The sequence below is a fragment of the Melanaphis sacchari genome, unplaced genomic scaffold, assembly GCF_002803265.2.
Source record: "Melanaphis sacchari strain LSU unplaced genomic scaffold, SCAv2.0 Contig4_pilon_pilon, whole genome shotgun sequence".
In the NCBI taxonomy this organism is placed as follows: domain Eukaryota; kingdom Metazoa; phylum Arthropoda; class Insecta; order Hemiptera; family Aphididae; genus Melanaphis; species Melanaphis sacchari.
Window position 1 is genome coordinate 8,346,654 of NW_020271335.1, and position 15,921 is coordinate 8,362,574.

A 15,921-nucleotide genomic window follows, 5' to 3' on the forward strand; every position below is an offset into this window, starting at 1 on the left:
ATAAATTATTAATATTTAAATTATAACGTCTATAAATTATATAATAATAATACAAAAATTTGATAAAAATTATGCAAAATTTTATGCTGCTTAAATTTTTCGATTTAAGTGATAATAATTTTGATTTTTCGAGGTAAAAATAGTGTTTTTAATGTTCCTGGTGAGTAATGCGTCCTCTCTGCACTGGAGGTAGGTACTCTATGATAAAATATCAGTTATACCTACTAAGTGTATATATTATGTATTATGTATTTAATGAGTTATGTATAACTCGTATTTATACATTTTTTAACAAATATATCAGATAAAAGTTGTTGTAGTGGTTTTACATAAAATATCGAATCTATATAACATATTTTAGTCTAGTAGGTAGGTACCTATATTTATTATACTAGGATAATGTTTATAAATTATATTATAATATTAAACGTTAATAGATTAATAAAAACAATAATAATCTTATTGACTTAAAGCGAAATGGTACCGCATCCATCTTATATGCATGTTTATATAAACATATTTATTATTATAATCTTTTTGAAAATCAACACAGTATAAAATGTGCAATATTTATATGTTTATTATGACGTACTACTGTGACATATGATCCAGAAGATCCCCCTAGATCTTTCCAGAAGATTAAACCAAAACTGGTGTCAGGTCTGTTGTGTTATTGATCGACATTAATCGATGACACAGTCATATCGATGTCCTCGAATATAAATGACGTCTCCTTCTCATCCATATCGGTAAGTTTGGACACCTTCATATTCATAATATTACCGAAGTAGGACCGAATCGCGTCGATGTTCAATGAGACCCCTGCAGCTGTATCCTCCTGGAACAGCAGAATTTCTGGACATACTTCATAGTCTTGGCCTCGATCTTTTCTGTGAAAATCCTTCTTCAGACAGTGTCGTATGTCTTCATGTTAGGCTAGTGCACTGGCGTTGGTGTTCATATAGTCGATAACCGTCGTTGTCCTCTCTGTAGATATGACTTCAGTGGCTCTGCGGCGACTGTTTGGGTAATCTAATCCCAATTTTGCCGTTGGTAATGGAATTTGTCGGACTTTTAGTCGTAATTTCAAGCTACTTAATCGGCTACTTCACATTAAAATTTGTTTTCCGATTAATATACTTTTGTGGGATTTTCTTATTGTTTTTTATTTTTTTATTTATTTTTTATTTTTGGCACTCACGGAACATTGCTTGTTGAGCAGCTTCAACAATCCGATTAGGTTAGGCTACTTAGGTTACACATGTGTATTGTATAATATTTACTATAAATTATGAATTAATACTAGACTTTATGTATGTATAATAATATTAACGAGACGTATTCAATTCACCGTATCATTGACGACATATAGCATAATGCTTCGCAGAGTGAAATTTACTTGTAATAGCATTCTCCATTTAATGATTAAATAGTGAGCTTATGGTCCTTTCGACACGATTAAGTGGCTCATCATAATTGGTCCATTAAATTTTAGTGAATTATTAAATTAATCTATTTTTTATTTAATTTGACATTATTATTTGAGAAACACGATAGATCGTTAAAAAACGATTTTGAGTTAAGTTTTATAACTGTTAAAAACTTTACCTTAAAAGTCATGTTTTGGAGATATTACTTTGGCCTCTTTGGTCAGTAGAATACATTTTAAAGTTTGTATGATTAATATATATATGGATGGTGAAATTTTGTGTACCCGCGTGTCAAATTAAAATGTTGACTAGAATTAATTTTCCCTGTCTGTTAACTAATTTAATCACCCAGTTTTTGAACTTAAAACATATTAACATTCACGACTTGAATAATAAAAAGTGGTTTAACATTACATTATAAAAAATTTAAATGTACCTATTTTATACTAAAAGTATAAATAGTATATAAGTATGTTAATCAAATTCTGAATTTATAAAAAATGAATTATTCTAGCTCCAAACATTTAATTATGAAAATAATTTTATATATACCTATGCAACTTTAATGAAATACTCATCAATTAATACCTACGTGTTGGCACATCATAAATATATTTTATTTTTGTAAAAGTACTACTTTTTTATCTATCTATTTTAGTCTACAAGTTAAACAACGGTTTTTGATGACTTTTTTTATGATGAATGATCTATTTTTAACAGTTGCGCATGTTATAGGTTCGCCATCTTTGGTATAATATACTATATACGAATTGGAAATTTCCGAATTTAAATGTTGTATTCAAATTAAAAATTTAAATATATAGTTGAAAATATGACCAACTGGTAAATATCACGAGAATTTTACAAATAAGATTAACCACTCTTATAGAATACTTCTTACCTATGTAACGTATACATTATACATTTTAATATCGTATAATGTTTAGTAAAGTTTATCATGACAAAATCTTTTTATTATACAGTATATATAAATTGTGTTCAAATTTGAAATAGTTGTAATGAATATATAGCGAACCGTGTTGATTATTATTTTTATATACATACTAAATACTAATATTATAATATTATATTATCTGTACAATTTATAATATGTAAAGTCATGTATTTACTTATATTACAATGTTTGTAGATATTAATTTTAATTTTTTTTTTTTTTTGACCAAAGACCACGTGCAATAAATTACATAAAATGGTGTTCAATATTCACCTAATATATCTTAATAAGTCTATATAACAAGCTACATATTCTACGGCATACAACAACTTATAATCATGCGGTAGGTTTAATTGTTATAAACCTTGTAAGTGCGGTTGGGTTATTGAGATTATTTCGCTTTTGTTTTTCAAAAATTAATTAATAATTTTTTTAAAGGTGCGTAGAACGCCGGTTTGTGGAACTAATCAAAGTGGTGGTTATAGTGTGGGTGTAGTAAACGACTAATTATTGTTGAGCCAATGAAACGGCAAGACTCGTTTAAACCGTCTTTCTTTTATTTTTTTTTAACGCGGGTATAGATACATTTTTTTTTTCATAAGCCAGATTTTTATTAGTTACACTGCACCAGTCTTAAACGATATCTCGACAAGTCTACAAGTTCGCGGGTTTTACGTGATTGTTTTTCCCTCCAAATATACATATTATATAGTTGTAGTTTTATATACACAAACACACACACACACATATATATTATAATACATAACTATAGTGCGTATATCTAATTGCCGAAATGACCACATTTGATATGTCGTATCCGTATAGCAGTTATCATTTAGCCGAAAATTGCAACGCATTGTACTGTGAAAAAGTAAGACTTATTGTAATATTATTATATATTCAGTAGTAATTGTGCATCTGAGTATAACCATGTATATTAATATAGGTTTTTAAATATTATAAATATTAAGTAGTACCTATATATTATGTTTGTCTTGTATGGTAATTTTAGCTTAACTAGATAATTTATTTTTTATTTTGAGTATGCGTATTACAGTTATTTATTTTAATGTTTAAATTTGAAACAATTAATTCTTTGCTATGTGTACAAATACAAAATAAATGTATGAAAAGATAAAATAATATCACTAAATCAAGTATTAAAAATATTTATATTAAGTGTATACATATCTATAATTCAAATTATTCTTGCTAACAATAATTAAGCGTAGGCTATATGCATATGCGTACAATATACATTAGGTTTGTACACGATATATCGAAGTTAAAATTACTTGTTAACTTGTGCATAAAGTAACCTACTAAATTTTAACTACTAAAATGTATGATAAGTATTATATAGGTAGATAACAGGTAAACTATTTTATGAGTGGTATTACCATTAGATATATATTTTAATATTTATCTAAAATATGAAATAATAATTTGCTAAAAAATATTAAATTTTTCTCGAAATATAGATAAATCAATATCATTTTTGTGCAATATTTAGAATACACAAAACTAGAAGTAATGATTTGTAGGTCTTAATAAAAACTTTTAAAATATTGAAAAGTATTTATTCTTATGAATTTTGTCGTTATTAAACTCTTGATGTTCCTTGTAGTCACTGAATAGCAATAAAAATTTAAATTTCAATATAAATTTAAGATAAATCCTTAAAAAGTTAATAAATAGCTATAGATATATTTATATAGTTTATTATCTTCCTCATAGAAAAATCATATTTTTAAACTTATTATTAACTATTATAAGCTTTTTAATAATTAAAACAAAATTTAGAATTAAATGGATAATTTAAAAATCAGCAATTATATTATAAAAACTTGTTTTTTTTTTTTTAAGTTTTATTACTTATTAGTTATTATTGGTTATTTTTATAGAATATATAGAAATCAAACAAACAAATAAAGTAAATTACTTGTGAATTTGATAACTCATTTAATCATTTTAGTTTTACTTCAAATAACTATTATAATATAATATTAGTATTGATTGAATTTTTAATCGAATTTTTTCATATATTAAAACCATATACCTAACCTATATTATGGATATTATAGATTAACTTCATAGATATTATAAAATATATTACTCACATGTGCTGTACCTATTGCAATGTTTATACTAGTTATATTTATATACACATATTATGTTTGAATTATCTTTATAATAAAAACTAAACGAGGAGTTTTTCTAAATTTATAATATATACTTTAAATATTATATAAATATTTATTTATTGATTATTTTTTTTATTTCCATAATAATAATTTACATAGCAAATGTAAATTTTAATACTATTTTATATTTGTCTTTATTTTATTAATTCTTTTGAAAAATAATTTTGTTACTATTTTTCAACAAGTACGTAAACAATGCAACGATTAAACAACGGGCGTATTTTATATGTAGATACGAGTGTAATATTTTGATAATAAATACAACCTGTTATTGTGATTTGTGAACAATGTTTACGTTTGGCTCACGGGCAAGAGTCAGTTGCAAAATCTATCGTAAATATACCTGTATAACATATATTTATTAATGTTAAACATACTCCTACACTTGCCATACATACTGTATCATAATATAGGTACATTGTGGCGCCTTGTTATTATAAGATATTACTAGGATAGGTACATAATATAGATTATTAATTTTTAATTTTTTTTATCATAATAATTTATAATATGAAATTTTTTTTTATCTAAAATCGTCCGCGTTCACATAAATAATTACACACACACACATATGTTTATATGTATATAATAGTTATTACTCCATATTTGCAAATGATCGATTGAAATATTAAAGTTTAATATTCTTAGACCATATAATATTTATACGTGCATATTATTATACCTACATCGTACCGCATGCAGTATATGCGTGAACTAAACGGGCATACTAAATTATATTTATGGGCTCATAAAACTGAAATCATTCGCGGCCTTGTTTATGCACCGATAAAATTTATGACGTTAGCTCATTAACCCTCTCTTCTCCACCCCTACACACAATCATTGAGCTCCCTAAATTCTCTCGTATCCTCTTAAGTTTTGATAGAATATAAATCAACACGCGTGCACCAGATAGTATATTGTCAAAGCTTTTTTTTATAAACATTATATATATATAAATAAATATAAAACGTAAATTAATGAATTATTAAACGAAATCTATTTGCAAAACCGTATAATTTAGTTAACTAGAAACGTTTATCAAAAATCTATGATATGATATACTCAATAAAATTCAGACTTCAGTTTCCTTTTATACTTTAACATTTTTTTTTTGTCTATAAGTACCTACTATTAAAGCATATTTCTGCAGTTGTGCAAGCATATAAACGCTTAACTATTTAATTAGGTATACGATGACGGCAATATTTTATAATCTTTTGTAACTTGTATAAGTCTATAATTTTCTTAAACCATAATAAGTTGTATATAGGTACATTTTAAAATTAATCTAATCAAAAACTGAAGGTTATTATAATATGTATCTTAAATAATGTAATAATTATATTTTTAAAGTAATGATGTAAACATGTATCATTGTATTTTTTTAGATAATTTTGTGATTTGTATAATATTACGTATGTCCATTATCCTTGTTAGAAAAATTAAATTATTGTTGTAAAATATATTAAATTTAACAAAAAATAATAGCGAAACAAATAATTTTATCCATACCTAACATTAAATAAATACAAATTAAAATTTTTTATGAATTTTGATTTATGATATTTTTATAAAACTGCTATTATTAAGATTTCAGTGGTATCGTATTTTTTAAATGAGCAATAAAATGTAAGTTACAATGTTGTTATTGAAAAAAACTTAGAAGTGATTTTATTTTTATTAAGTTGAAAATATAATTTATAGTATTAATATAATAGAGTTTTAAATTATAAAATATAAATTACTCGGTACCTTATGTTGAAAGTTTGTAATATACAGTATACACTCACTTTTATGCTTTGCTATTTATTCTAAATTCATTATTATTAATATAATAATTAGTAAGTATACTAAATTGTAAAATTAAACTACTTTTATATTAAAAGTTTAATTAAATATTTATTTAAAATTTAAATTTAATGAAAAATAAGACTGATAAGAACTATAATAATATAAAATAATTAATATGTATTTATTTTTTTTATTAGAAAATAAACAACTATGCTAGTGAAGCACAATAAGTAAATTTAATGATAAAATTACTGATAATACATGAAAAATATGAGGAGAGAGGCCATCCATTGATAGAACTCAATTAATATTTAAGTGTCCATTTAAATACTATACATATTTATTTTTAATCTCCTAAAAATATGTTTTATTAAATTGTGTAAATTGGTTACTTTCTAAATTTCCTATATTTTATTTTAATAAGTATTAACTAGAAACTAGAGTCAAATATACCTAATTATTCATAAATGTTTTGACGAGACGGTGACAAATATTTTATTCTTTGATTATATTTCGAGCTCCTCATCCGGTAAGACATTTAAATACTTAATAAATATTATATAAATACTCTACTAGATAATGGCAGTTATTATGTTCATTTCCGTTTTGGAATTATATACTATGTATATATATTATATACCTACTTCAAATTGTCATCATATAATATTTAGGCTTCATCTAACGTGGGTGAAACGTTTGATGCACCCCATCAACCCGCGTCAGTATATTGTCGAATTTTGCTGTAGTCGACTCGACGACTTTTTACTGCGGGATATTAATACACACCCACACGCACACACATAATATAAATTATGTGCACTACACACGCTACACATGGTTAATTGTACTCCGAAAAAAATAGACTATGACGGGAAGTTCAATGCGTCATTAATTCAAATCGCACTAGGTAGCAGCTTTGGGCTTTAATTTTTCAAACTCATGCGAGTACTCGCCATCTGCAAAGTAGAACATACAGATATACTGAGCATTACAAGTGCACCAAAAACTGCCAAGGTTTCGTTTGAATTTTAAAAACTTTTGACAATATTAGTTTTAATTTATACAGAATTGTATAAAAATAATTCTTTATCCAGACAAGGAACCTGTGAGTATATAATGTATTATATTATATTATACATAAGACAATGTCTTATATACGCAATCCTGTCTTAACGCGTCCTCGGCACGTATAATCTTCCGAAAATGAAAAGTAATGAGGCTCAAAAATATTCATAGCAGAGAATTTTTTTTGAAATGTAGTTACATTACGCAATATACATTTAATATTCATGTACGGTGACGCCAGAACAATTTAGCAGGATTCAAACGGCGAAACGTTTCCTTGGTGGAGAAAATCATAATTATATTTGTTTTTGAATACTGTATACACAATATATCAATATGCCATATTATACACATAGCTGTTGCTGTTAGAGTTTATATCGTTAAGTCGTTGCCGTTCACTTTCCATGTCCGTTGATGTTTGCTTAGTTTTCGCATCACTGACTGCTAATATTATATTGGCAATATTCCGTATGACAACATTCCGGACGTGAATCTCTATATAACAAATTACAGTTTTCTTATTTAAAATCATATTTTTAAATTCTTGAGATTGTTTTTGTATTATACTATTGAGAAGTATCATATAGAAATATAAACATCTGTTTTTTTAAATGAAAATCCTCCTCTTTCCTTTTAAATTTTAAGTTATTTAATGGATAATTTATCTAAAAATGTTGACACGAATAAAAATAAAAATTTAAATGAGTGATTTTTTACTTATTTAACTTAGTTTATTAATGATAATATAGGTTTATGATAATTGGTTTAGATGGTATAGAGGCTATGATATTTTGAAAATATCTGTTTTTTTTTTTTTTATTTATATTTGATGAAATGTTTGTTTGTAAGTAAGAAAGCTTGAAAATCGGATACAAGATTAAAAATATTAAATTTACTTATAGGTAATATTTTTGTAAGCGCTTGAAATTCAAATTTTTACGAAGTTAGATATTTATATAAAATTTCAATTTTTGATATTTTGTTATTATTCAAAAAGTACAAGTATTATTGGTAGAAACTTGAAACTTTTTTCCGTTACGTACACTATTAGGTATCTATCATACAAAACTCAATTAAAAAAATATTTAGATTAATTTTATGTTATTGGTATTACAAACCTATAACCGTTACGTTGGCATATTACATTGACCTACAAGTTAATAATAGCTATTAAGATCATATGAAATAATACTATATGATAATTATCATAAAATTCATATGATTTGTTTTCAAAAAAAATTAGATCAATCTACTGAACCTATTAATCATATAGAAAAATAAATTAGTAATAACAATATAAATATAAAATATAAAAATATGCTTAGAAATATAGGTTGACGAACCAAATTTAACAATTGTATAAAGTCAGTATATTAGATTCACTTCCCCGTTTTTTTTTTATGCATATAATACAGGTATAATAATTTACCTATATAATGAAGTATGTTTATCTCATGATTAGTATTTCTTTTAAATTAATAACTGTTGATTGTATAGGTAACCACAAAATGTGTTAACACTGTTATAAATTTTTATTATACTATATTGAAATAAAATATCGCTACTGCCAACTGTATACTATAATATTATATTTTAAATATTCTTAAGTATACTTGACTATCTATTATACTATTTTTACAATGTAATTACATTTCTATAGACTATAAGATAATGTAAAAACGTTTCATAACTACATACCTATGTAGTATAGGAATAATATAAGATTAAAATGTATAATGGCTATAATATATAATTTATGTTACAAATAATTTCTTATTGATTGGTGTATATTATATGTATAAAAACACACACATGCACTAATTTGTTCGGTCATTAGATTAATTCTCGTGATACACGCCCCGGGCCTTTTTTTTGTTTTTGGCAAAAAAAAAAAATAACTCTTAATCTCAGCCTATACTCGTCTATCATTAGTGCGGCAGTGTATATTATGATGTAATAATGGTTAGTTATACATAGGAGGTGTGAATGTGTATGGCGTTTAAAATGCGTTAAATTAGTCAATAATATACCTAATATATGTTAAATATACATATACGTAGTTGCATCGGGCACCTTGTCAAATAAGTCCAATGTGCTCTTTTTCGGTATTATTATTTTAGCTTCGTATATACACTCATAATATACATACATACTAATATATTATTATATATGAACACATCCGATAACTAAATGTATATGTTTATATACAATAGCGTTAGCGCACACCCATTTAAATATACACTCAGTGCTTAAAAGTACTCCGCCCCACGTTGTATACATCGCCGCGGACTGCTTGTATATATAATATGTACATAAAATATAATATGTGGATAGGTAAATCGTCGCGCCCCGTCGGCAGCCGTCCGCGTTTCCCAAATAATCGGATAATTCTACGCACCTCGCCAAGTTAAACGCGCTCGCACGTGTCACCTCCGGTAGCAATCTGTTACCGCAATCCTGTCAAAAATTGCCCATTGTCTACGCAACTGTAATAATGATAATGATAATAATAATAATAATAATAATAAAACAACTATAATATTATAATATTATATGTATATCTACTTACTATACTTATGTTATACCTGTGTAGTAGGCAGTGAACGCGTTAACGTTTGATGTTATAATATTATTAGGATAGAACAGGTAATTTTGTTTGAAAATTAAAGGTTTTTCATTTTAATTTCGTTTCATAGAAAACTTTTTTATTTTCAATTTGGTTCAAATAAATTTAAAATTTAAATAATTATTAGTAAATTATTAAGTTTTAAAAAAGTATTATCATGTCTAATAATCTCTAATAAAATATAATTTTATTTTTTAAATGATCTAGAGATACATATACGTATCTGTTGAAAAAATTATGTTTTACAAAGAATTTAAGAATGTTTGGATTATTTTTTCTCTGTATTGATTTTAATAATAATAAAAGTACCTATAGGTACTATATTATATACCTACTTATCATTATTACAGTAGGCAAGTACAAATAAACTTAATATGTAAACAATTTCTACTTAAATATTACTTTTGCTCTTAGAAAATGTTTATGTCCAATAAAATATATATCCAACATGTCGTTTTCAATTAAACATGCAATATTGTCGATGAAATAATAAGTGTATATCTACTTATAATAGTCTTGTTTTATAGTCTTCTTTTTAGATGTACAAAACTTTTATCATATAAACTAGGTACACTGTACATACGTTTGGACTATGGTATATGTATACAATTATACAATATACATAATATATATAATATATATATATGTGTAAGTACGTATAATAAACCATATTGACCATATATTTTTCTAGAAATTGAAAAAAAAAATAGTTTTAAAGGATTAAATATATCTACCGAGTGTTTTCCCAATTATTATGTTGTAAAAAACATTGTTGATAAGGAATACGTCAAATATGGTCAGTCGATGTCAATTTGTCTGTTATAGTATTGTAGGTACATGTTTTCGTCTGGCGTTAATATAGTTATTAGTATAATAGTCTAGATTAAGTACATTTTATTTGTTGTGAAAAATAAAATATTTTTAAAAGCATATTTTAGCATTTTTGCATATTTTTAGAGCATATATTATAATTTTTAAGGGTGTAAATGCATGCTCATCTGAAGGTTTTTTAGAGCATGAAGTCCCTAGTCCTCTCTCTATATATATATATATATATGAGTATAATACTATTCACTAAAATATTAATTTTTAATAATAACTAACATTTGGTAACACGGATGAAAAAAAATATGTTTATGTTCGGTTTTGTTGATTATTTAAAAAATTAATGACTTGATTTTTCATTAACTTATATAATCAGATGTACATTTAAAACTTGATCTGCTATGTAATTTTTCATTTAAAAAAAAATTAAGATAATTGGATTAGTATAGTTCAAAAAACACGTGTGATAAAGATTTCTATTTTTACATTTATGTTAATAGAATATATATATTATATACCAGCTAGTTTGTGAATTGTGTACACTTTTTCAAATATTTATTCATTATATGTGTATATTATATGTTTTATATAGGTAGGTACCTATAATAAGAATAGTGGCATAATTTTTAAAAGTAATGAAATGGCCAGTTGAAACGCAACGCGTGAGTTTACGATGTTATACATGATATGTTTATACACGTGGGTGTTTTTAATATATTTAGTTTGTTAACGACGGTCGATTTTTCCACGTCTCGTATTTAGCACCCACTAGCCAGCCGCTGCAGGACGTGCACGAATGGTCAAAAGTAGAAAAATACTAGTTATATATATAATACTATTATGGTGTTGTGTATTTATCAGTACCTATCCATATTATTTATATTTTTTACCCATGTTTATTCGTTTTACTCTCTGACTTGTCCAAACAAGTCGTGCTCCTTTTTTATATATGTATATTAAACGTCTCTGTCGTTGTACAGTATACCTAATGCGCGTGTGTTACCACTACAGTATATAAATATGCGACTTGCGTAAGTGCATATATATATATATATGTGATCTGGAAAATTGATTACATGAAATTAATTTCGTCGGCACGCGGCATATATATATTTATAGTTATGCATTATGAAAACTCGAAAAATTAAATATGCTGCGCAGAGTACCTATATATATATATAAATATATATAGATAGCCACGCATGTACATTTGTATATATACGTGTGAACGTATGTTTGTGTGTATCGTGTATATTTAGTATATACAAACACAATGTGGGTGGTGCCATGAGGTGGGGTGTAGTGGTGGAGATAACAGGGGAGGTACCAGAAAGCGCCTAATGTTTGGTTAACGAGCTTGTGTCTGTATCTGTATGTGTGTGTGTGCGTAGAATATATATACTATGACGGTGGCGCCTTTGGGTCGTATCATTAAGCCGACGACGACGAAAGATCGCTGAAAAATCGGTTCTGATGCAGACACGACCGCTGCTGCTGAGGACAAATGATTTCCTCCTTGATGGCGGTATTTTTTTCTTTTCCGTCTATATATAATATATTATTCTCTCTCCCCTCTCGAGTTCATTTCGTCCGGCTGCCTGTCCGTCTGTTTATTCTCTCATTCACTTTATGTACGTGTAAGAAACTGCAGAGTCCGATGCTACGTGCCGGTTGATCTATACATCGAACCCATTACAACAGAAATACAGAAGAACAAACCCAACCGGTTTAATGTACCTTAAATATAGGGGTAGCGGAAATTGCAATATAAATTTGGTCCGTCGCTCTCACACTGTTTCCACACACACATACACGACTACATGTATAATACATAAAGGTACATTGTAAAATTCAATTGGCCAAAAACTCGTTAAACACACCGTCTCGTCATTAAATACTCAATTATAGCTTCTTCATTTTTTTTGTTATTATATCATCATCATTATCATCAACTTTTTCTAGTTTTCAGTTTTTTTTATCTTCAACTACTGTCTCTATGTATTCGAATAATATAATTATAATATAGTTTTCTGCATTTGGTTATTGTATCTACAATAAATATTATCTAAAAAATAAAACATACTTAGCTAGCAAACTTTTAAATATTATATTTTTTTTTATCTTAAAACACAAAAATTCCTTATTCATGAATTTTTATATTATATAGGTATTGCATTATTCTATATGACTTTAAGTTTCTATTTAAAGAATTATATATATATATGAATTTATCAGTTTTTGATTGTTATAATTAGTAAGCAATTTATCAACACATATGACTTTTTTTACAAAATAGGTAAAAAAAAACTAATTTTCTAAATGTATTTCTTACAAAACAGTAATTGTTTTTTCTTCTTTAATTATTTTTGATTATATTGAAATTAATATAATTACATTACATTATATCAGTATCATAACTTTTTTTTTTACGTATAACGAAATACCTATCTATTATAAATGGTGTAAATAATGGATGTGAAACTATGCATAAATTTACCTTCATTTTACGTGTACATATACTTACCTATAGGAATTATGTATCTATGTTTATTATAAACGTTTTATTCAAATAGAATGTTCACAAGTGAATTTTTTTATACTCGTACAATTATTAGTATAACTGTGGTAGAAATAAAATATTAAAATATATTATCTGTAATACAAGTATTGAAGTATAAATATACATTTTTATTATATGTATATATACTTCCTGTAGGCTACATAAACAATACCGGATAGACCGTAAATAGAAATGTTGGCCTACCGAATTTTAGGATTTCTTATGTTTGATTACAGCTACAGCTGCCACTGTTCGGATTAATAATTTGATTCAATATTAATTTTTACTAATGTTACTATTAATTTATCATTATTATGAAAAAATAAAATTGTGGAAAAATGCTCATCGAGATTTTCTCAGTAGCTCGTATACCCAATCCGGGACTGTAGTATGCACAATGTACATAAAGTATTATAGACAAATAATTTAAATGTTTCATACAAATAAATAAACAGTAAAACGATTGATATTTGTTTAAACATTTTAAAGATGCACTGTATAGTCTGTAATGATTAAATTATTGAATTAGGCTATTAACTAATATAATATAGACACTATTAAATAGCTGAACACCGATTATATTATTAATGCCTTGCTACCTATATATAAATATAATGGTTAAATAAATAAATGAAGATTTGAACATTTCAGATATTTATAACTTATAAATGTATTTCCTCAATGAAATAATATTTTAATTTAACACACTAATTATTTAACTTTGAATAATAACGCTTTATTTGGTTATTATATATATATGTATATAGATACTATTGTAGTAGAAGCATATACCTAGATATATACCATATATATATGCAAATAATTGTATTAATTTATATACTATTGAATTAAAAAAAACTTAAGGTTTTTACAAATTTACCAATATATTTGGATATTATAAATATAAGATAGTATATAAATTGTAAGATGTACTTTTATATGTATTAATATTTAATATAGTATATTGCTAATAAATTAGCATTTATTATTCATTTTAAATTTATCATATTGTGACGACTAATGACTAATAATATGGTCGGTAAACTAAATAACAACAGATATAATAATTAAACAGTAAACATTTAGATTTTTGCGATAGTTGATACTACAAATGATTAATGGGGTTTTGTTTACGCCCAGAGAAAATAATATATGCTTTGCATGAGCGTTTCTATAACTTTGAATTAATTTAATGCGAAAATTCATCAGACATTATCTATAGGTAAAGGCATGTGTTTAATAGGCTGTAGTTCATATAAATTGTATTGTTTGTAATAGGTACTGCAGTTAAGTCTATGATGAGTTTTAAATGTGTATTGTACAAGGCTCGCAAGTAAATTAAAGCAAAGCATCTCATTAAATATATTCACATCATGAACATTCAATTATTATATTCGGGAGTGCGATTTTTTGTTATAATACGCTACAATATTATATACGTATATCAGTATATGTTGACATTCGTTAAACAGATAGAATAGATCACTTAAACATGATAATAAACGACAGATCTATATAGATCTATATAGATCTTTATAAATTTACAGCAATAAACATACATACAATACAATTATACATACAATAAAGCCTATATAATATGTATATTATATATACTTATAATTATATTGTACATTTATTACCTATAATGTACCTATACTATACCTACTATTAGTATTTACTATAGAGTTCATTTATGTAATCAATGATATGCATTTATAATTATAAATATAATATTATACTATACCTACTCTTACATATTATAACCTAACCTATAAAATAAACATTCATAATATTAGTTAATGTATAAATTATTTTGTACATGTATATTTCGATTTTGAGTATGTACCTATATTGCGCATGTTAATACGGGCAGTTTTTTATACTGGTTAAATAATATATGTTTATTTTTTGTTATGTATGCATTGTTTTTACCACTATAAAGGTCGGCGGTGTAATAATCTTACACACTTTTGTAAAAATCAACTTAACTATACTTTAAGTTATTATATTTTTAATAATAATATAAAAAGTTAATTTTATATACTTTATTTATTTGTGTCTTAGGAATACCATGTAAATTAGGTAGATATACACATTATATATGTGAATATAAAGCGACAATAATGTTCACACTAATGCGCGTGCATATTACGCAATATAATAATACACGTGTGTTCCAGCACGCGCTGCGAAATTGCGCGGTTTATATAAAGCGGAATATACATTAAACCATTTAGACCTTATGGCATATACGATATAAACCTACACTGTTGACCGTGATATTATATACATATAGATATATTATATATTGGTTACAAACTTAACAATCACGCAGACCACCTACTAAGGGTGCCGATCGGGTAATTTTCAAGGATCGAAACATCTGCAGTAGGATTTTCAATATATATATGTATAAATAAATGCATTATTTTTAAGCATACCTACTCTGAAAAAATAAACAT

General features: G+C 25.7%; 1 protein-coding gene across 2 annotated transcripts in view; it reads left to right on the forward strand.

The window, feature by feature from the left end:
* Positions 1-15,921, forward strand: part of LOC112598723 (transcription factor Sp9) — a 72,499-nt gene that overhangs the window by 37,203 nt on the left and 19,375 nt on the right. The window contains exon 1 of one of the 2 annotated variants that reach the window (XM_025345294.1): positions 3,030-3,256. The exons of the other annotated variant lie outside the window; for it this stretch is intronic. Within the exon in view, the coding sequence (XP_025201079.1) occupies positions 3,179-3,256 (78 nt within the window). The 5' untranslated portion in view covers positions 3,030-3,178. Of the gene's footprint in view, positions 1-3,029; positions 3,257-15,921 lie in introns of those variants that run through there. 2 annotated transcript variants of the gene reach the window in all.